This window comes from Stomoxys calcitrans, chromosome 1, assembly GCF_963082655.1.
Source record: "Stomoxys calcitrans chromosome 1, idStoCalc2.1, whole genome shotgun sequence".
NCBI lineage: Eukaryota > Metazoa > Arthropoda > Insecta > Diptera > Muscidae > Stomoxys > Stomoxys calcitrans.
In genome coordinates, this window is record NC_081552.1 from 245,702,038 (window position 1) to 245,723,577 (window position 21,540).

The 21,540-nt window shown below is 37.2% G+C and overlaps 2 protein-coding genes across 3 annotated transcripts; both read right to left on the reverse strand.

Moving 5' to 3' along the window:
* Positions 1 to 2,048: 2,048 nt before the first annotated feature.
* On the reverse strand, positions 2,049 to 6,289 carry LOC106095077 (coatomer subunit alpha). Its single transcript, XM_013262320.2, has 2 exons — positions 5,095 to 6,289; positions 2,049 to 5,033 (listed from the first exon to the last, which is right to left on the reverse strand). Exons 1-2 carry the CDS (start codon positions 6,038 to 6,040, stop codon positions 2,284 to 2,286), a joined length of 3,696 nt encoding a protein of 1,231 aa, XP_013117774.1. The 5' UTR covers positions 6,041 to 6,289; the 3' UTR covers positions 2,049 to 2,283.
* A 7,196-nt stretch (positions 6,290 to 13,485) lies between these two features.
* Positions 13,486 to 20,196, reverse strand: LOC106094774 (B-cell receptor-associated protein 31). Of its 2 annotated transcripts, XM_013262014.2 has the most exons (3): positions 17,992 to 18,099; positions 17,240 to 17,868; positions 13,486 to 14,096 (listed from the first exon to the last, which is right to left on the reverse strand). In XM_013262014.2, exons 2-3 carry the CDS (start codon positions 17,741 to 17,743, stop codon positions 13,902 to 13,904), a joined length of 699 nt encoding a protein of 232 aa, XP_013117468.1. In that variant the 5' UTR covers positions 17,744 to 17,868; positions 17,992 to 18,099; the 3' UTR covers positions 13,486 to 13,901. The 2 variants fall into 2 exon arrangements, with proteins under 2 accessions (XP_013117468.1, XP_013117469.1); XM_013262015.2 differs by lacking the exons at positions 17,240 to 17,868; positions 17,992 to 18,099 and adding an exon at positions 19,647 to 20,196.
* Between the last annotated feature and the right edge of the window lie 1,344 nt (positions 20,197 to 21,540).

Sequence of the window (21,540 nt, forward strand, 5' to 3'; positions counted from 1 at the left end):
CGCTGACTACGAACACTAGTGTTCCACAGCTGAGAAATATATATATATATATATATATATATATATATATATATATATATATATATATATATATATATATATATATTTTTTGTAAGTTTTGATGGTTTATCTATGGCTTCACTTTGCAAATTATGTACCAAGTTTTTGCGCTTCAATTCCTCGAACAGGCGATAACCAGTTCGGGATGCTCCTAAAAATATTAAGATGTGTTAACTTACTTACTTTAATTGGCTATGACAGAATATTTTTTCCACTAGCCGAACGTAGAATAGCGTTCCAAGCGCCTCGATCTTCTGCGCTCATTCTAAAATCTCTGACACCAAGTTTAGAGGTATCTCCCACCACTTGATCTTTCCATCGCGCTTTTGGTCTTCCCGGTTTGCGTGTACCACCGTGTTTGCCTTCAAAAGACTTCTTTGCTGGAGCTTCTTCATTCATTCTGACAACATGACCTAGCCAACGCAGCCGTTGTATTTTGATGCGTGTAACTATGCTATCGTCGTCATACAGCTCGTGGTTCATACGTCGCCTATATTCTCCGTTAACGCAAACTGTTAAGATGTGTTAACAGATTATCGAATTCTTATGAAATACCCCGTATCCTTTGGTTTACTTCATTTTGGAAAATTTGGTTTGGCACAAAAAAAAACACAACATTTACTTCAGTACTCACTTTTTACACACTTCACTTCACTGCAAAGTTAAAACACCCAGTAGCTTCCATGGCGAAACAATTAAAGGTGGTCTCATTTGTACAACAACCACATATCATATAGTACAATCCGCCATCAAGCTGATCGACGTTTGGCCACCACACCCAAAGAAATGTGTGTGCGTGTGTATACACGTGTGCGTACATGAGCAGAGAATATGCGAGAAAGAAGATGGCAGCAAAGAGAATGCAAACAAAAATCTGACATCTCAATACCATCAAACCTGGCCGGCTGTTAACAGCTGTTTGCGTGTGACCACCTTTTTAAATCCGCCTTGCAAGCGAGATCTAACTGTGCATGTTGTAATGTAAAACATACATGTAGGTACATATGTGTGTGTGTGTTTTTTTATTTTTTCTTCTGCACAAACGAGAAATAACCACAAAATCCTGAACCTTTTTTCAAGTACACATTAAGTAGTTGGCTAGTTTACTTGGACTTGGGTTGGAAAATTCCACCATCAAATCATAAATGAGACAATATTCATTGTATACCTACGTGGACATATTTGAATAACATAATTTTTATATTTATGATAAAAATTATTAATATGAAAAATTTCTTTACATGTGTGAAACAAAGTTTCATAAATATAAGAACTTTTTTCATAAACGATCATATTCATTGAGAATTTTCATAATATTTATGATATATTCATTAATACAATAAAACTTTTCATAATATTTGTGAACAAAAGGTTATGAAACCCGATCATCACACTTATAAAGGAAAATTCTCTCTGTATACAACACATTGCTACTACAACAACATCACCCGGCATAGCTGTGAGCACCACACAAGCTGGAACATTGAGGACCGATTTGTATGGTTCATTGGAGAAGCTTAGCTGCGTGCTAACGGGGGCGTCCACAGGCTGCGTATAGTGGAATGCTCCATCCGGAATAGCTGTAACTGCAGTCACGGACAATCAGCGGTATCGAGTGGAGAGTCTCAGTGAGAGGTCGGGGGGCACCGGCTATTGCACAAATACTGAGTGTCTACGATGCTCGATATGACAAGGCGAGTTATTGGCACCTTTAAGTAACCAATGGCCACCCCGTTCCCGCGGCAATCGGTCCTTTGGGCCAGAACGAGCTTGCTCACCTACAGGAGCCTGACGAGGATCGACACCTCCACATGAAAATGTGGTTACAACAACATCAGATGTTAAAAATGGCTCTCATATGAGACCATCCCCGCTCTAACCTCAAAGTTTCCAACAAAATGGCTGATGTAGAAATGACACAAAAATCCTTTGATCACATGTGGTTTCCCTGTTTTTGAAAAGCAAGCAAACTGTAAAAGTGGTACAGCTTTCACTATTGTATTATAATGCTTTATTTTTAATAATATGTTTGTATATTGTGATATTGACCTTTTATGTTTCAAACATCACTTGCAATAACTTAAAATAAAAATCATCTGTATGAGGCAAAAGTTGACAGAAATATGCAGCTCAAGCATAGTACTGAAAATTGATTCGCATGGAAAATAACACTTAAATACTATGATCATTGGTAGTTCTTGTTGTTGACAAAAACTCTCAAGTTTATCTAAATTGTAAATTGGATATCCGCAGTCCTATACAATCTTTGCCTATCTCACTTACTTCGCATACGGTACAAAGTTTTCCTTTGTATTGAGTGTCGTAAGAAGCCCCACAGAATGGACAATTTACTTCCGGCTTGCCGCGATACAGAGGTGTGTAGCTTATGCCACAGATATTAAACGGATTGAATTCCTCATACTGCAATTGATGCTCGTCCACAGGATTAACCTCACAAGCTTGCAATATTTTGCGAACTTGTTGTGCCACTTCGGGTCTGGGTCCCAATTCCAGTAATCGTCGTGCAAAGGAGGCTGCTGTCTTATAATTTTTCAATTTGAAAAACATATTAAGGGCCGTCCGCAAGGTTAGAATTTGATGCACAGGTTGTAATTTGCAATGAGTGAAATAGGCGGCCAATTCACATAACCGTTTTTGCTCCTCAAGCGTTGATTTGGGCATACCTTTCCTTGCCGTTTCCATTTTCAGACCCAATATATATTCCGTGCAGATCTTCAAAAGCTGCTGAGCTTCAGCTACATCTTGTTTTGTATCCACTACCAAAAGGGGAATGCTTATTAAAATAGAATGGAATTTTTCAACAGCTTCTGAGAACTTTCCGCCAGTTGTCAGTTGATAACCGGCTTGTAAACGCTGCACAAGATCATTTAATTTAATGCCCAGTGCAGGACGCTGCAATTTAATGTTTGATTCGTTCGTATTTCTTAGGGGATAAGCCGAGAGAGATGCCAAATTGGGCATACCAGTGAAGCTAGTAGACGAACAGGCGTAATTTTGCATAAAAAGTTGTTTGAAGGGTTGGAAATTGGCAATACCTAACTGCTCGTTAAGCAGACGGAATGCAGATTCAAATGAACCGGCTTTGATATGATCCAGAACCAATGGAGAGTTATTTGCCCAATGTTGTGGTGCTGAAAATCCTCTATTGGGAGCTGCATAGTAGCCACTGTCTAGTGCGGAAGCCTTTATTTTCGAAGCGAGTTCTTCGGGGACCACAAGATCATCATCTCCTACATCCCAGCCAGCTCCGTCTTCACCCACACCCTCAACTCCCTCCTCGCCAATGGCATCATGCATTTCATCATCGCCGTCTTCGTCGAGACCCAAATCAGCATCAGCGCCCCAACCGTCTCCTGCACCAACATCAAGAGCCGCATCAGCGTTTACATTCAATGCTTGTCTAGCAGTAGCACTGGTTCCGGCTCTTGTTAGCATAGCTCCTTCAAAGAAGCCTTTAGAGACGCTTAATAGTGGCCAGTTGCTTTCCACTTGCTGTATGGGCACGGGAGGCTTCAATAACGTGGCGTCCGGATTTATCTCAGGCAAAGCGTTACCTTCCTGTGTGATTGACTCCGCCAAGTTTGAAGCCTGTTCATCTAATCCATGCGTAGCAGCCGTAAGGTAGGCCAGTGACATTTGACCACAATTTTTCAAGATATTGACCCTTTCCTTTACATCACCCAACACTAAAGCCCCTTGGTACTGCGCCGATACGTCCTTTCTAATTTCAGCGATCTTATTCATTTTCTTCAGCTTTTCCAAATTGCCGGTTATCAGGTAAAGGAAACTAAGTTTATCGAAATTCTTAGTGCGTTGATAACACATTTCCACAATCTGGTGATTGCCCTGTAGCAATGCGGCCTGTCCCAATCGCTCCCAGCATTCTTTGTCGTCTAATGCTTTGGCAGCTTCTAAGGCGATTTCTATATTTCCACACTCCAGGGCCAAACCAAATCGAGTCTTTTCATCTTTCACAAAGTGTAAGGCCACCTCTGGGTAGCCCTTTTGCTGTAGGTAGGCAATAATACTTTGTCCGAGCAAACGAGCATTTCTCACCATATGCAAAACTTCGTCGTATTTCCTATTAATAAGGGCAAGCTTAAATTTGTATTCAGTTGGATCGATATGTAGGACACGAGTGCGGCATTCACGATCCAAACAAAATACTTGATTGCCTTTGACTCTCGTTAGATAAATGGGTAAATCCAAAGTTCTTATTATGCCATGGTCGCCATTGGTGATGGCGTATTTGATGTGATTGCTGGTGGTATATATGAAAACGCCTGAGTCATCCCAAGCTCCAGACTTTACGCGACAATTCTCCTGTATTGTGCAAAGGTATTGCAAACGCCTATCGCAAATTGTGACGGAATGTTTGCACAATAGAGCTACAAGCGACATATCTGGAGACCAAACTACATATCGACATTTGGCCAGCTTAATACAACCAACGGAAACCAGACGTTGCACTTCATAAAGAGTCACGAATTCTGGATCACGAATGAGTAACATTCCAGTTCCGGCATAGAATATTTCTTCACAGAATGTGGGTATTTTCTTGGTTACTTCGTTCTTGAAATTTTTGATGACCAGCTGTTGATTGCGGTCCAATACTGCAAATCTATTTCTTGCCACCCATATGGCTGTTATGCCAGAAGAGCGTTTGCTATCATTTTCACTCTGAGATTCAGCATCTTTGGGTATTTGACACAAGTCATAAGTGCTGTTCTCCAAGTTATTTGTTCGTGTGCAGAGCAGTACTGCATTAAGTGCAGGATTATATGACATGCTGTGCACAGGAGATCTTCCACCACCTCGTAACTGCATGACAACAGTATCCTTAGTTGTCGTAAAGTCCAGTTTTCGAAGGAATCGGTCTTTCACATAGTAGAGAATATTACCATGAACGGCATAGGCGGGACGCTCGCGCTCCAACTTAAACACCACCATACCTGTAATATATTGAGCATTTAAAAGATTTTTGTTCAAATTGTTCGATGATAAGATATTTACCTCCGTCGTGACCAGCGGCAAAAAGATTTAGTGTGGGATGAGCAGTTAGTATCCAAAAACGTTCTCCGTCCCGCCTAAATGTGTACATACACATGCGTTTGGTCATATCCCACACACGAATACTCCGATCTTCTCCATTTGATATAATAAGATCCTGACGAGGATGGAACAATACACAGGATACATTGTTATAATGACCTCTGCAAGTATCAACTTCCCAGGCTTTGTATTCGTTCATGCGCCACAATTTTACCAGTCTATCATCGGCACCAGAGACTATCAGCGGTAAAGTTGGATGGAAACTTGCCCAATTAACACCTCGGTCATGACCTTCTAGCACATGCTTAACAACCGCATCCGCTTGACCAAAGAGATCAGTTGCTCCAGGATGGCCTTTCAAATGTTCATCCAATCCACCAGGCCCTGGCGCAACGTTTTTCTTGCGCAGACCCGATATATCCCAAACCCTAACTGTTTGATCCAACGAAGCCGACACGATTTGATCTTCCGTGGGATGAAATTGAGCACACATCACATAATGATTGTGGCCGGTCAATACACAAATACAGTTACGTGATTGCCAATTCCATATGCGAATGGTTTGATCATCGGAGGCACTTAATATCCATGGATATTCATGATGGAAGGCGACAGTCCTCACATAATCCAAATGGGCCAACAATGTAAAAATGCACCTCCTTTGTTTGTAATTCCAAACCTTTATTTTGTAATCATCGCCACCAGACACAAACAATGGCATTTGCTGGTGAAATGCTACGCTGCGCACCGGGCCATCATGCTCGTCGAATTTTTCCAAAAGTGTGTGCATCCGGTAGTCCCAAAGCTGGATCACACCACTGTGTAAACTTGTTAGAATCCATGGCCGTTTAGGATGGAAGGATAAGCCTTTGACACGAGCTGATTTTGATTCAAAATTTGTCAGCATATTTATTCTGTTCACAACTCGATTTTCTTTTCAATATTCCAGGTTAATTTTCTGTAAAAACGACCGTCCTCTTCTGAAACATGTATCTTTCTTTTACTCGTCACAATTTTCTTACACGTCACTTAATTTTTGGAGAAAACTATCGAAATTACCTTTATCGATAAATTTGCGTGACTACTAGTGGCAGTTATTTACAAGTAAAGTATTTTTTATGTCGGATGTGAAGAATAATTGGTTTTTAGTTGTAACATATATATTTACACAAAATTATTTTGCATATATAAATAGGACCACAATTTATATGAAGAATTAAACATCAAGATTATGTTTGACTTCCAGACACCGAAATAAAAAAATCAGCTGATACGCTATCGATAATTTCCTTTACAGTGGTTCCCAAAACTGTAGCATTTCGATTAGAGAGTTGTTTCAGTGTTATTTATCGATTTAACATAAAGGCTGGTACATTCTTCGCGTTGAAAACCAATAGCTGTGTGCAAACTTGCACAAATTTTTACTGAAAGTCGGTCGCGTACTTTATTTGCCAGCAGAAGAGAGCGCGAGAGAGAGAGCAAATTTTGACAGTTAGAAAATAGAGAATCTACAAATTTCTACTGGGACTGTTTTTGCCAGCAGAAATTTGCAACTTTGAACAGAGAACAGGTCAGCTGTTTTATGAAAAGCAGCCTTTACATGAAAATACAAAAGCTAACGGCAAAATGGGTCAAAAAAGCGGAGGTAAGTAAAAAATATAAATATTATTTATTGGTAATTATTTAATTTGTTTAATTTTTATTTACTTTAACGAAGATTCATGGCAACAGCTAGTGTTCAGCTACAGAAAACTCGACAAATGAAGTTGTAATTTTACCTCAAGTCGGTTGTTCTACATTAGAAGGCAAAATTTGCGGAATTATTTCGAAAATCTTGAAAAATTAAAACATTGTATACTTCTAGACACCAAGAAAAGAGCAATTATCGGTTTCTTAAGTGTTTTGATGGAATCGTACCCATCTGAGAGTTACGATGAAACCAACACCGTTCCTTTGAATTTGTTAAGTAGGGAAGATATGCCATGGGATTGAGTGGGTCTAGCTGGGCAGTTAAACAAGCGCACATTGGGTTAGGAAAAATTACAAATTAAGTGCAAATTAGTCTGCCAGTGATAACAAGTGTCCGTAGCCGCCACATAGAAAGCTCCCTTAGCCTCACATCATTTATCTAGCCACAATATCCAAAAGTATTAGATGGTTAGTCCAAGGTATCTTTGTCAGCACAACAAATGTAACAACTTAATAATTGCAGAGCTTGAGATCACAAACCCAACCTGAGGAAGAAGCTTTTTTTCCGATCGTCTCCTACATTATTATTTACTGTCTGTGCGGAAATTTGCAGCATTGACACGCGTTCATCGAGATTCGGCACTTTGTCAACACCATTGGGGAAGACGATTTTAGCTTTTGGATTGTCCTCATTTATTAAGGTATATTTAGAAATTAGATTGCTGTCCCTCATTTTTCGGGACAATTAAATTTAACTAGGATGGACTTGCCTCCTGCAAAGTGACAGCAATGCTGTATGTCGCTGACGTTGATATCTATACCACAAAGACTTGCAATTTTTTTAACATGAGTAGTAGTAGTAGTAGTACAATCTTTATTTATTTATTACATTTCTCATTATATAATTTAACAGTGATTATAAAAATTAATTGAGTGAGTGTAAGAAGAAAATCAAAAAATAATAAAGATTAATCGGCTATGACTTGTGTCGTCAGCCGGATATTTATGAGTTATCCATTTTAAAATTTGTAGTATAATGAACTTATTCAGTTAAAAAAGGTCTAGGCAAACTCCGTTGTTATCAATTTACGGTAGTGTAGAGCCGCTTTTATATATCCGATAAGATTTTTCCAGTCTTGGGTGTCTGTTCCATCTAATATTCGTATGATGGCGTCCTCATTTAATGCAGATCTACCGAAAAAACCATTCCTTAAATGTCGATATATTGGGCAAATACCTAAAAAGTGATGAAGCGTTTCTCTTTCTTGTAGGTTACATATCGTACACTGGTCGTTGGCATTTGTATGTGTGGCAAAGTGGTTAGCGTTCAAAAATATTAGGTCACATCTGGCCTTAAATATCCATGCAATTTCTTCATTGGTATAGTTTCCACTGAGGTACATATGACTTCTCGTGTAGTCCAAATATTTATATAGTCTAGTGCTACTTTGCTGTGCTCTTTGAATAGCAATACTTTTGTTGCGTAAACTCATTTCTTCAATTAAATTTGCTGCCATTGCATTCCAGGAAATCAGACTAAAGTTTTCATCAATGTGGGGTATGTTATACTGGCTTAAAAGATTGTTTAAGTGATGTGCCCAAAATAGTTTTTTTTGTATTATTTTTTGGGTTAACTGGTAAGGCAGCCTTTCCCTTTTGTATTGAAATTTTGTTCTAGTGATATAATGCAAATGCATCTGCATCATATAAATGTGGCCTTCTTCGACTCCAGTCTCTAAAGTTATTGCGTAGTTGGGTGTAGAATCAGGCAACTTTAGTACCTTTTTTAAAAAGAACCGCTGCAACTTATCAGCTTCATCGAAACAGCCAAATCCCCATACTTGTGCACCATAAGATTGGATTGATCTGCATACTGCCATGTAGAGATTCCATTTTTGATTCATGGATATATTGTTCTTGCTTAGGAAGTTTTTCCAGGTCATATTTAAGGCAAGTTTTGCTTGCGTTGTTCTGGCCGCGACATGTTGGTTGAATTTCATTTGAGGTGTCAGTATGAATCCTAAGTAATTGTACTCTGACACTACTTCAATTTGTTCATTATTCAGTGTCCATCTTTCTTGCGCCGATAATCTACCACCGTTTCTAAAGACCATTATTTTCGATTTGGCTAAGTTTACGATAAGGTTCCATTTCACACAGTAATCTTCTAGATTGTATATCATTCTTTGAAGAACGTCCTTGTCTTCAGCCAAAATGACTATATCGTCAGCATAAAGAAGTACTCGTATATTGATGTCATCCACCATTATGCCTCCTCCCAGAGAATCATGTATGTCATTGACATATAAGGTGAAAAGTAATGGCGACAGCAGGCAGCCTTGTTTTACTCCTGAATTCGTGTTAAAATATTCGGACAATTCATTCCCAGTCCACACTGCTGTTTCTGTCCTCTGATAGGCACTTTCAATTATTTTAGTTAATTTATATGATAAACCCAGTTCGTATAATTTGTAAAGCATTAGGTTTCGTGATATGTTATCAAAGGCAGCTTTGAAATCTACGAAAAATGCATATGTTTTTTTCTTCTCTGACAATTTAATGTTTATTATCGCCGATAGGTTGTAAATATTATCCGTGGTCGAATAATTTTTTCGAAATCCGGCCTGATATTCTACAATTATACTTCTTTCTTCTGCCCAAGCATATAATCTTTCATTTAAGATACCCATAAAAATTTTGGCTATCGCATTCATAAAAGATATCCCTCTATAATTTGCGGGATCATTTAAACTTCCTTTTTTATGTATAGGGAAAATTATCGTTTTTATGAATACTTCATCTATGGTTCCGTTGCTGTACATTCTGCTGTATGTCCTAGCCAATTCTGTCAGAAACTCTTCCGATGCGTTGGCAAAAAACTCATAAGGGGTCCTGTCTTCACCAGGTGCTTTGTTCATTTTAACTTTGGACAACATGTTTTTAATATCATCCACAGAAATATCCTTATCGAGCTTTTCGTCAGCGATTAACAGTGGAGCATATGGTATGAATCTTGATCTCTGCTCTAAGTTAAGCAGTTTTTTAAAATATTGTTCAAATTCACGTGCAGAGACACTGGAGCCAATGTTAAAATCCTGACCATTTAATTCTCTAGCTATGCTCCACCACTCTTTAGCATTAGATACTTCATTAATTCTTAGGCTGATGCTGTTGTAGTAATTTTGTTTGCTACTCTCGCATATCTCCTTAAACTTTTTCTTTGACTCCAGATATGTTTTCTTGTGCTCTTCAGAATTGGTTTTCCTGAATTTCGCTAGAGATTTAAATGACTTTTTCCTTGCCCAATAACAATTGCTATTAAACCACTTATTTAATGGGTTAAATATCGGCTTATTGCCCCTTTGCTGGGCAGAAATAATAATTGTATTTGTCAAATCCTTGAGAGTACATATCGTATGGTCTTCCAGAGCTTTTCTCAAATGGCAATTGAGGTTTCTTTGATAGTTACTCAAATCTGACTGCCTCCACAACAATTTGGGTAGGAGGCTTAGTTTTTTAACATCAGTTTCTACTACATCCAGCTTAAGGTCAAGGACTATGGGAAAATGATCCGACCATATACAATCTTCAACAGAAAAACTTGTGACATATTTTAGCATACTATACGATACAGCACAGATATCATTTACTGACTCGCCGGCTGAACTCAAAAATGTAAATTTGCCTTCTTCATCTCCTTTCGTATGTCCGTTTAGAACAACAATGCTATGGTTGTTACAATGGTCCAGGAAAACTCTGCCTTTGTGGTTTACTTCCTTGTCCATAGATTTTCTGATTTCTGTGGCAGTTAAGAACGTGTCTTGGTGCATCGAGATATCTTGTTGCAGCTCTCCAATTCTTATATTCATATCTCCTATTAATATAGGGTTTTCACCTGCCATCTCATTCATAAATTGCTTTACCAACGAAAAATCCTGCTCCCAGTTCGCGCTTCTCAAATATAGTGGGAGTAGTGTTATCCTCTTATTATTTACCTTAATGCAAAGTGCGTTAATTTGATATGCTGTTACCTGCTCGTAGTACAGATTTAGGTTTTTTAAGGATTTTTTAATTCCCAGCATTTTGCCCCCTATAGCCCTTCCGAATCTGTTAATTTTAATTGCTTCTGTCCAAAAAATATCAAAGCCCGGAAAATACTTTTCTGCTTGTTTTGTTGATTCCTTCATTAAATGAGTCTCGACCAGTATTATAACATCAAAAGATTTTAAATAGGTAAAAAAAAGAGGATACAAGTATTTATTAGCTAATCCGTTAACATTGTATGACACTATTTTTAAATTCAAATTCACTACTTCTCCAGCGGTTGTTTCTTTATTGGCATTGGCTTGGGGCTTCTTTAGTTTTTTGAGTCTATTTGCTCAAAAATGTTATCAAATGATACGTTTTGTAGCTCATTTCCATAAAGCATCTTAAGTGCAACTTCAGCATTTTCTCTTCCACACACTAGTTTTCCATTAACTGTCCAAGTAAACCATTTGTCCTTGACTTTCAATTTGTCATCCCTGACCATTATTTTATGTTTTTGGCTTTCTTCCAAGATCTTCTTTCGTATTAAAAGCATCGCCACTTTATTTCGTTGCCTTCTTGGATTTAAGTCTCTTTCTATTGAAATTTTGGTTCCAGCTAGATGCTTTGTGTTCCTTAATACCAATTTAATAGCATCTTCATTTTTTTTAACATGATGTCTGATATCAATAATTCCCCTTGGTAGGCCATTATAATGTCTGCTCTGTTAAGGCGTCGCTGCAAAACGTTGAATTGTCTTTCAGACTGATTTAGGCTAGCTACTAGGAGCATGGTCTTTAACTTTTGCGACCAAGTTATGACAGACGGCCATTTCTGCTTTCAGCTCATTTACGTGAAGCATAAACTACTCGTGCAACTTATTAACCCATTTATTAATTGATTCCACAGATACAGCACAGCACTTCTGCAACTGCTCATCAAGTTCTATTTGGTGGATTTGTAGTTGTTTTTTGATAGATTCACCTAAATATGCAAAACATTTTTATAAAACAGACGTTAGTAGTGTACTGTGATGTTTTCACTACTAACAGAATTAGAAGAGGTTGCTACGATGGTGCTATTAATGCTGATGTTGCTGCTACGGACCGAATTAGTAGACATAGTTGTTTTGCCGCTACTGCTGGTATTGTTGTTAGCACAGATAGAATTAGCAGAGGTGGCTGCATTGGCGCTATTACTGCCGGCATCATTTAAACTACACTTTGGGCATGTGAATTCGACCGATCTTCTCTTGAGATTTGAAGGATCAAATCCCAGACATTTTATCGCATGGTAATAGACGTCGCATTGACGACAACAAACACTGTATTGCGTTTTTGAGCAGGTTTGTTTGCATATTCCACATTTAAACAAGTTTGCTGGGGCCATGTTTACGACATAACAGAAAGCAGCAGATAAAGTGACGACTCCAGAAAATTAACTCCAAATATCAGCAAAACCAATAGGTAGTTTTTTAACGAACTCCAACTTCAAATAGTTTAACTACTCCAAACTTTTATATTTTTCGCAATTTAATTTACAAAATTATTTTTGAGGAGCACATAAAATTGTTCAGCTCGTCCAGACTGGTCCATCAGCTTTCCGCATTCAACGCATTGGCACCTGCTGCTTCGTTGTTTTTCAGCAGGGGTACTGCTACATAGACCTCATTCTGACGAGGCAGCATACTTAATCAAAAATTGCTTCTGCAAAATGCTTGGTACCACCACCGCCATCGGTTTGATGTATATTTCTTTGATAGAATTGCTGGTTTTCATTCTGACTCGTGAACATCTCGAGACGCTCACACCTACGTCTTTCCATTTCTCTCTTCTTTCTGCATTTTCCCTCGATACATTTCCTTCACCAGGAGCGTTACTGACTGCAAGGAAGTATTCAGCAGCATCCCTGCTCGTACCATGGCTTCTTTTGAGGAAGCCTTTGCAACATTTGTCAGGTACTCTGCTGGCAACAGTTGTCAGGTACTATGCCATGTAAAACTTCTCTCCAAAGAGGAGTCGCACTGCGGCACGCCGTTCGGGCTCGGCTCTAAGAAGGAGGCCCCTTATCATTGAGCTTAAACTTGAATTGGACTGCACTCATTGATATGTGAGAAGTCCCCTGTTCCTTAGTGGAATGTTCATGTTGTATTTCATTATTGAACGAGCATTTTTGAAATTTAGAAACGTGAATGTTGTAAATGTGTATAAATGTGCTATAACATCCACTAAATACGAAATGAAATTGCATTCGATACGAAAGTGCACTCGATCACGTATGCGGCAACTCGGCCATAGGTAATGTTTCACTGCTCTTCTTCTGGCCAAAATTCTTTTGTGTGTCAGGGTTATTGACCTTCAAGTTGGTCTAGCAAGTTAATATGCTAAAATCGGTAGAAATTTTTTGTGGGGAAAGATTTTTTATAATTTAGTTAAAATATTCTTTTATTTGAGGTAGTAGTATTTTATTGAATGGGATCTTAAAATTACAAAATTCGGTAAATAAATAAAAGTTTATCTTACGCAGGTAGGTATTTTACAAAAAAAAACCACATTGTTTTAAATAAAGCATTTACCGTTCCTATAGTACATTTTTGCTGTTGAATAAATTCCTATTAAAAATCCATGAATATGTATCTACTTTGTTTAATAAAGCTTTTTTAATTTTATTGATTAAAAGATACGATTTCGAACATTAATAAAAGTTTACATTTATGAAGAATTAATAAATACAAACTAAAGCTTGGAGATTTCTTGGCCATTGGGACAGAAAAAACACCAGATATTAGAGAGAAACATAAATAAGCAAAGCAAACTATGCATTAAGAAAATGAAATAAAAATCATTTTGTTTTTAATGTAATGAAAGTATAAATGTAGATAGAATCTGTTTTATAATTAATTTTAATTGTTTTTTTAATGTTACCCTTGTGAGCAACTTCATAGTATAGCCACAGTATTGATTCCATTGGATGTGGTTATAAGTGAGTAAGTCTTAACAAAGTTGATGTTTTGAACATTTATGCCAAACTTGGTTAAATTAAATATTATTGAATTAATCATCCTTGGCTCCACCCTTGCCCCCATCGCCACTAATAGTGATCTTCTTTTGCAGTTTACTGTATTCCTCGGTGAGACGGTCGTATTCTTTGTTTAAGCTTTCGGCTTGCGACTTCAGAGCTTCCTTATCCTTCTTTTCGCGATTCAACTCGGATGTTAACTCATGAATGCGATCTTTCAATTTTGTAATCTAATATAAAAAGACGTATTAGAATAGTGAACTTAATTTAAGCACTATATGTAGATAGATATTTCGTAAAAAAAGTTAAAAAAATTTCAATACTGTAGTTAACGTCAAACAACATAGCGTCAAGGTTTTTAATCTTTTTACTCTTTTAAATAATAAAAATTCTTAGGGAAGGATAGGATAGATTAGAGGTCTTGTTTCGTTTATTTGGTGTTGGTGGTATGCCTTTGTGTATTTTCTTAATAAAAATTTCTCAAAGAAATTTCATCAGTGACTTTTTGTCGTTTTATGAAATGGGGTGTTGTGCTAATTTTGCTGTGATTCCTTGTACACGTCTCCTTAAGCTGACTAGCTGTTGAAAATAATAATATAAAAGTATAAGTATAATAGAAAGAAACGAATCTATGGATTTTCGCAATTGGAAATGATTTGTTAAACGCCAACAATAAACCATACATGCAGTGTTTCTTGTTACAGCTTGAAATGTATCAAAATACAAAAATGTGGTCTTGAATTTGATTTGTATTTGAATTCGTAGCAGCTTTGAACTATGTACAAGAACTCGGTTTATTTAAGAGGCAGCAACAACAACAAATAAAGAAAGTTATTAGAATTGATATGTGTAAATAAAACAGAATAAATGTCTCTATCTATATACATGTGCATAAACATACATATAGATATATTAAATTAAAATAACATAGGTACATATCGCAACCCTAATTCCACAGCATGCCAGTGCCACGTGAGCCTGTTTGCTCTCCAATAGAATAAAAGTAGACACTTTGGGCTAACACCAGTTAATGCACAAAAACTTTTGATATCTTTAGGCACTTGGAACCCAATAGAATTAGTGTTTCGATACGTATATCCAACGTATATATGTTTTTAATATTTGCATGCGAAAAATTTATCAGTTTCAAAAAAATTATTTCATTATTGCAGTTTTATTTTATTACGGTGTGTGAAAAGATTGAAATGATTTTCGCCCCAACGGACAAACAAATTAGAAATTCTAAACTTTTAATATTGCAATGAATCAATTAACCATATCCCTAACTGATGTTGAAAATTTTGTGAAAACGGTGAAAAAAACTGCTCCAAAAAACAACAGCCACAAATGGGATAGATAGGTAAAGTTGCGTAAGGGGTCTTGTGGTAATTTGGCCTTCTTTGGAGTTAACCCATTATCACGTGTCTCCTTTCCTCCTCTCGGATAGGGTCATTGCCATAAATGTTGCTCTATCGATTCTATCTTCACTTTATATTCACAAGCCCTGCAGAATCGGAAACTTTATTCTATGGAACGCTCGTAATAAAATATTGCAATGGCCATTCGTACTCCTAGCATCCATTGTACAAAATTTCTTCCAAATCGTATGAGAATTGCGCCCTCTAGAGGCTCAAGAAGCCAAGATCTCAGATCGGTTTATATGGCAGCTATATCAGATTATGTTCCGATTTGCGCCATACTTGGCACAGTTATTGGAAGTCATAGCAAAACACCACGTGCAAAATTTCAGTCAAATCGGACAAGAATTGCGCCATCTAGAGGCTCAAGAAGTCAAGACCCAAGATCGGTTTATATGGCAGCTATATCAAAACATGGACCGATTCGGCCCATTTATAATCCCAACCGACCTACACTAATTAAAAGTATTTGTAAAAATTTTCAATCGGCTAGCTTAACTTTTCGAAAGATAGCGTTCTTTCGACAGACAGACGGACAGACGGACGGACATGGCCAAATCAACATGACGATCAAGAATATATATACTTTATGGGGTCTCAGACGCAAATTTCGAGGTGTTACAAACAGAATGACGAAATTAGTATACCCCCATCCTATGGAGGAAGGTATAAAAAGTGGGAGCTATAATCAAACTATTCCTTGCTAACCCATTGACAATCTAATTTTCCGTCACCCCCTAACATAGTCGCCGAATCTTCTCTTCCTTACACTACATAACACACTCCATTCTCGCATGACCCGAATGCAGAGTCTTAAGCTTTACGCGCCAATCAATATACATATATTTCGATAACTAATCAGGATTTAAACGCAGCAAACGATCGTCATAGGCAGGCTTATCGCATATCTAAGCTCGCATTAGCAAACCAAAATTGGGTTCTTTGATCATTAAAAAATATTTTTACGCCTTCTATGAGTCAATTATGGCATTGTTGATTTTTGCATCGACTTGAAGAACAAATTTCATTTGAAGCTTCAGTATATATGGAATATTTTTAATTGCCTATCTTCATAGTTGGTTACTCCAGATAGCAGCTTTGATAAAATGCTTTGCTAGCCGTGAGAATTGTAGTTTTTATTTTTAACAGTGAAACTGGCGTCTATACAAAAATTATGGACTAAAAGATTATTTATAAAAGTCTGATGAAGAGACTTATACCACAAGCAAACTAATGCCAGTCTAACATATCCAAACACGGTGTATTTCCACAATTTGAGAATTTTTCTGCGCCTCACAAGGATTTTTGTTTCATGTCCGGCACATACATACTTATGAAAGACAAACATTTGTTTTCGAGTTTGTCCCAAATTCTCTTAATCCGTACGAACGAACGCTGAGGCGTTGATGATGGCCTATATAGAAACCATAGGATCAGTTCGGTGCATAGAACCGGCTTTCATTGAAATGTTGCAATGCCTAATAAGCTGATCTACACTAGTTACATATTCCTTATGCAAAAGAGGGGGAAACAGAACACATTTTAAGCGATGATTTGTTGCGGATTGCAATCATAAAAACATAATTAATTTTTATGTCGTTGCTTTGTGATTCATCGGTTTCCAAAATACGTGGAGGGACCTAGTTATAATTAAATATTTAAACAATTGTTTAAAAGTTTACGACGAGCTACGAGTATGTACGAACACCTATACATATTGTTAAAAAAATAAAAACATTTTAGCTCAATCTTTTCACACACACACACACACACACATACTTCTGGTATGCATGTGAATATATGCATATAAGTAGCAGTCTCGCCGAAAACACGTCATACAAAAAGAAAATTTGAAGGAAAAAAAACTTTTAACAACAAATTAAAAAATGTGTAAATGAGAAAGTGTCACTCCCAAAAGAAATTACAAAACAACTATAAAGCATTTCGCAACATACCTCTCCCAATGTTGCATCTTCAGTTGCTTCTTTAGCCTTTTCTGTGGATTTTTCAGCCATCATCGATCTGGCAGCAGCCGATGCGGAGGCTGCCTGTTTCATTGAGGCTTCACTCTGGGCAAGCAGACCAGCTTGTGTAGATATCAATGTTACCAGCCGGCGTATCACCAGGACCAAGAAAATGGCAAAACCAGATATATAGAAATTGCGTTGGGCTCGGAATAAGCGCATGCTGTGTTGCATTTCCACATTCAAATGAACATCGCTGCTATGGTCGTGATGGGAATATTTACGCATCTCACGTATCGCATCCAAAAGGAAGAGGACAAGCACACCCATAATCAGGAAGAAATATAAGTGAGCCTGTCTGGCCAACATCGCCAGAAATTTCGATTTGAAGAACCGGTTCCATTTGTACGGGCTGGCCACGGGCAATACCAAGAGTAGAACTAAAGCTATTTCGGCATAGAGAAAGCCCGCTATCAAAGTCCAGACGAGACTCATATTTGTGTTATTTTCGACGTTAATAAAATTGACTAAGGTAATTCACTTTGTAGTGGTCGTGGTCTTTAAATAGATACTTTCGTCTGTTGCTGCTTGGACTCTCCAATTAGTTTGCGTGCGTTGTGCTGAAGAAAGTATTTGAAATATTTTTGCACTATTAAAATAATTGTGGGACAACTCAACTGCCTCAAGTTGCTACTAGATGCACTTTGTTCTTTTTTGGAACTTTCTATATGAAACAATCTTACTTTTTATTACAATTCTCTATCGTATCGTATCTCGCTGATGAAATATGTGTATTTGTGAGTCAACAGCTCTAAATCCACGTACTTGTATGTTGAGCTTTTACCTTAAACAGCGTTGCCACTCTGAGGCATCCAAATTGCATTATGGGAAATTATTTTAAATAAAGGCTGTGTGTCGAATGGCAGCAAAGTTGTAGGGATTGTATAAATATGACGTTAATTGTAGTGAATAATTTTTGAGTAGCCCAGGGATAGTAAAAATATGACATTAAGTGATATGTCAATAATTGTAAATTAATTTGCGTTTTGGTAACCAACTTGCGTGCGGCATAACTTAGCCACCTACATTGTGGGCAGAGGTCACTAAATTTAAACGACTTATTTTGCATAAAATAAGTAAAATTATTGTTTATTATCGTTAGCGACGGGATTCTAAAAGGTTGTTATTGTATTTAACAATAACAATAATAACCTCGTTGACAGATAGTGTACTCCGTGAGAAAAATTGTACTCAGCTGTTTGCTGTACACTACCGCTCAAGCCCTAATATATTCTGTACTTTTAGCTTTTTATGTAATGGTTGTTTTTGTTGTAGCAGTTTGTTGTGTTCTATCTTTCGTTTGCTTGATTCTGTTGAGTGTCAACATCCAGAAACTCTGCAACTAAGATGTGGTGCGTCCACAGGGATCTGGGTCTGAGTCGAGTAGGTCTGGCAGGGCAGTTAAACAGGTGACCTGTATGTCAAGCGTTGCCACTAAAAATTCTTTTTGCCATTTTCCTCACTATAAAGAGAATATTACTTTTTCGACAATTTTCCTCCTGAAAAGCTGAACTGAATATTCAGCTTACGAACCAAAACAGTGTTGTAATGATGAAAACACAAATATTAAACACATTAGGGTTGTAAAACAAAGTTAACTTCTAAAACCACGTTCGCATTTCAATTCATGGCATTTGCCACTCAAGATAGTTTCGTTGGAGGTAAATTTTTGTTGTTGTGATAATGACGCTACCTCTTAATTGTACCACGTTATATTATAAAGTACGTCTATAGCAAGTCAGGATTCACTAATAATTCAGTGAATCACTAATTCAGTGAATCCTGATAGCAAGTTAACATTGAAATTTGTATGATCTGGATTTAACTGAATCCAAAAACAAATCCTGTCCGTTTACACTACGTTTTTGGGGATTGGTTGGTTGCCTTTCGAAGTGCCTGGCAACTTTGCATAGAGCTTTATGTTATTGATTGCGCTAACATCGAAGTAAAAAAAATCGATAATCAAAACGATCGATAATCGCCCCCCCCCCCCCTCTTCTTCTTAACAAAAACCTCCATGGCTACAACTTTATGAAGCCCTGAAAAATTTCGTGAAAAGTTTTTTGATTTGCAAACTCAAGGTTGATGATAGCCGAGAAGGAGTAGGTCGTCCAAGACTGATCCTTAACAAGGTTACTTCTAGCGATCAGCTGACATACTTATTTTTCAATTCGGAAGGTTGGTTTGAATGAAATTTATTTGTTTTACCACTAAACTATCAAATGGAAAAGTTGCATTGGTGCAATATAAAATAAAGCCAAACGTAGAGCAAGCCTGTTGTTTGGCGCATTTTCATAACAACTATAAACAAAACAGGCTGATTGTATCTGGTACTTACTTCAGTTACTTCTTCTCCAGTGACTTTTCTTATTGGTCTCACATCCAATAGCGCTCTTGCCCTTCTTGTGGCCGATTCAGCTTGTTTCATCGATGCTTCACTTTCGGCCAATAAGAATGCTTGATGAGAAATTAAGTTGATTAAACGTTTGATTACCATTACAAGAAATATAGCAAATCCCGATATATAGAAGTTGCGCTGCGCCCGGAATAAACGCATATGTTGTTGCATTTCTACATCCAAGTGCTGCTCTTCCTCCTGACCGCCTTCAAATGAATATTTACGCATTTCACGCAACGCCTCAATCAAAGACAGCACCAAAAGACCGATGATCATGCTAAAGTATAAATGCGCCTGTTTTGCCAACATGGCCAAGAATTGGGACTTAAAGAAACGGTTCCATGTTGTGGCGCTTGCAATTGGCAACGTTAGTAAAAGCACAATTACTAACTCTATGAATAGAAATACATCAATAAGGGTCCAAATTAAACTCATATTTGTTTTGATTCTTTCTTTACGACTTTGCGAGTTGAGAGGTTGTTATAAACTAAACACAGCAAAAAGCAAATTAACCTTTGTCCATTTATTTGGCTATTGCTATAGACACATACATATGCATGTATTATCATTATTTCGAAGCGCTTATACTCATTCATTCATCATCAACCATTTCACCATTAGCTTATGCATTTTTACAAACGATAAGATAAGGAGCAGCTGAATGGTTAACATTCGTTAAGACAATATACCCTTAATTGGGCTGTATGAAGGCATCTGGGGTTGGCAATATTGTCTTTATTGATGGAATCACGAATAAACAGATATATCTAAATGTTTTGATAAATAATTTGGGAAAAAAAACTGTGAAAGTGGGACTGGAGCATACTTGCACTGTCAAGGAATGGTTATCACATATCTCCAAAAAAAAACTAAAAACTTTACTCCAGTCGCCTGAAAATCTATAGGAAATTTATGGAATTATTTTGATTCTAATTTTAGTTTAGTTAATAATTTATTAAATCTTATTTTTTGCATACCCCCTAGTTTTGACCTCAGGAACCCGAATATGAAGTCCTTTTTTTGTGGCTAGGGCCCGTAGACCTCCCTAGGGGCCAGTAAAAATTTGCAGGAGAGTAAGAGCCATTTTACTCTCTTTAAAAAATTTGCAAGCAAAAGTACGCGAACGACTTCCAATGAAAATTTGCAGAAAAACAGCTGATTTTTGTTTTGGTTGGTTTTTTATTTGTTTGCTTGGAAAACAATTTTTTTTTAAATAAAACATCTTGGCAATACCTGTGAGGTATTTTCCTTAGATAAACGTCAATTTATTGACCCGAGAGTGTAAAGGCTAGAAGGGGAACCATTTGTATATCAGTGTATTGTAGAACAACCGACTTGAGGTAAAATTACAACTTCATTTGTCGAGTTTTCTGTACCTGAACAGTAGCTGCTGCCATGAATCTTCATTAAAAGTAAATAAAAATGGAAAAATTTAATAATTACCAGCAAACAATATTTATATTTTTTACTTACCTCTGTCCTTTTGATCCATTTTGCCGTTAGCTTTTGCAATTTCATGCTTTTTCACACCTGACCTTTACAAAACATCTGTTCAAAGTTGCAAATTTCTGCTGGCAAAGAAAGCTCCAATAGAAAGTTGCTGGTTTTCTATTTTCGAACTGTCAAAATTTGCTCTCTCTCTCTCTTGCGCTCTCTTCTGCTGGCAAATAAACGAACGACTTCCAGTAAAAATTTGTGGAAATTTGCACAAATTTTTGAGTTCCCGGACGCAGCTATTATTTCAATGTTAAGCGCAGTATGCACCTCTCGCGAAATTTTCGTTACCATATGAAACGCATTGACATATCCTAAACGAAGTTTTCATTACCGTAAC

Bases quoted from the DNA above. Each gene is read 5' to 3' on its own strand.
- LOC106095077 (XM_013262320.2), bottom strand. From the start codon at position 6,040: ATGCTGACAAATTTTGAATCAAAATCAGCTCGTGTCAAAGGCTTATCC. The intron at 5,034-5,094 runs GTAAATATCTTA...AATATATTACAG, and splicing joins TGCCGCTGGTCACGACGGAG to GTATGGTGGTGTTTAAGTTG.
- LOC106094774 (XM_013262014.2), bottom strand. From the start codon at position 17,743: ATGAGTCTCGTCTGGACTTTGATAGCGGGCTTTCTCTATGCCGAAATA. The intron at 14,097-17,239 runs GTATGTTGCGAA...TTTTTATATTAG, and splicing joins AAGATGCAACATTGGGAGAG to ATTACAAAATTGAAAGATCG.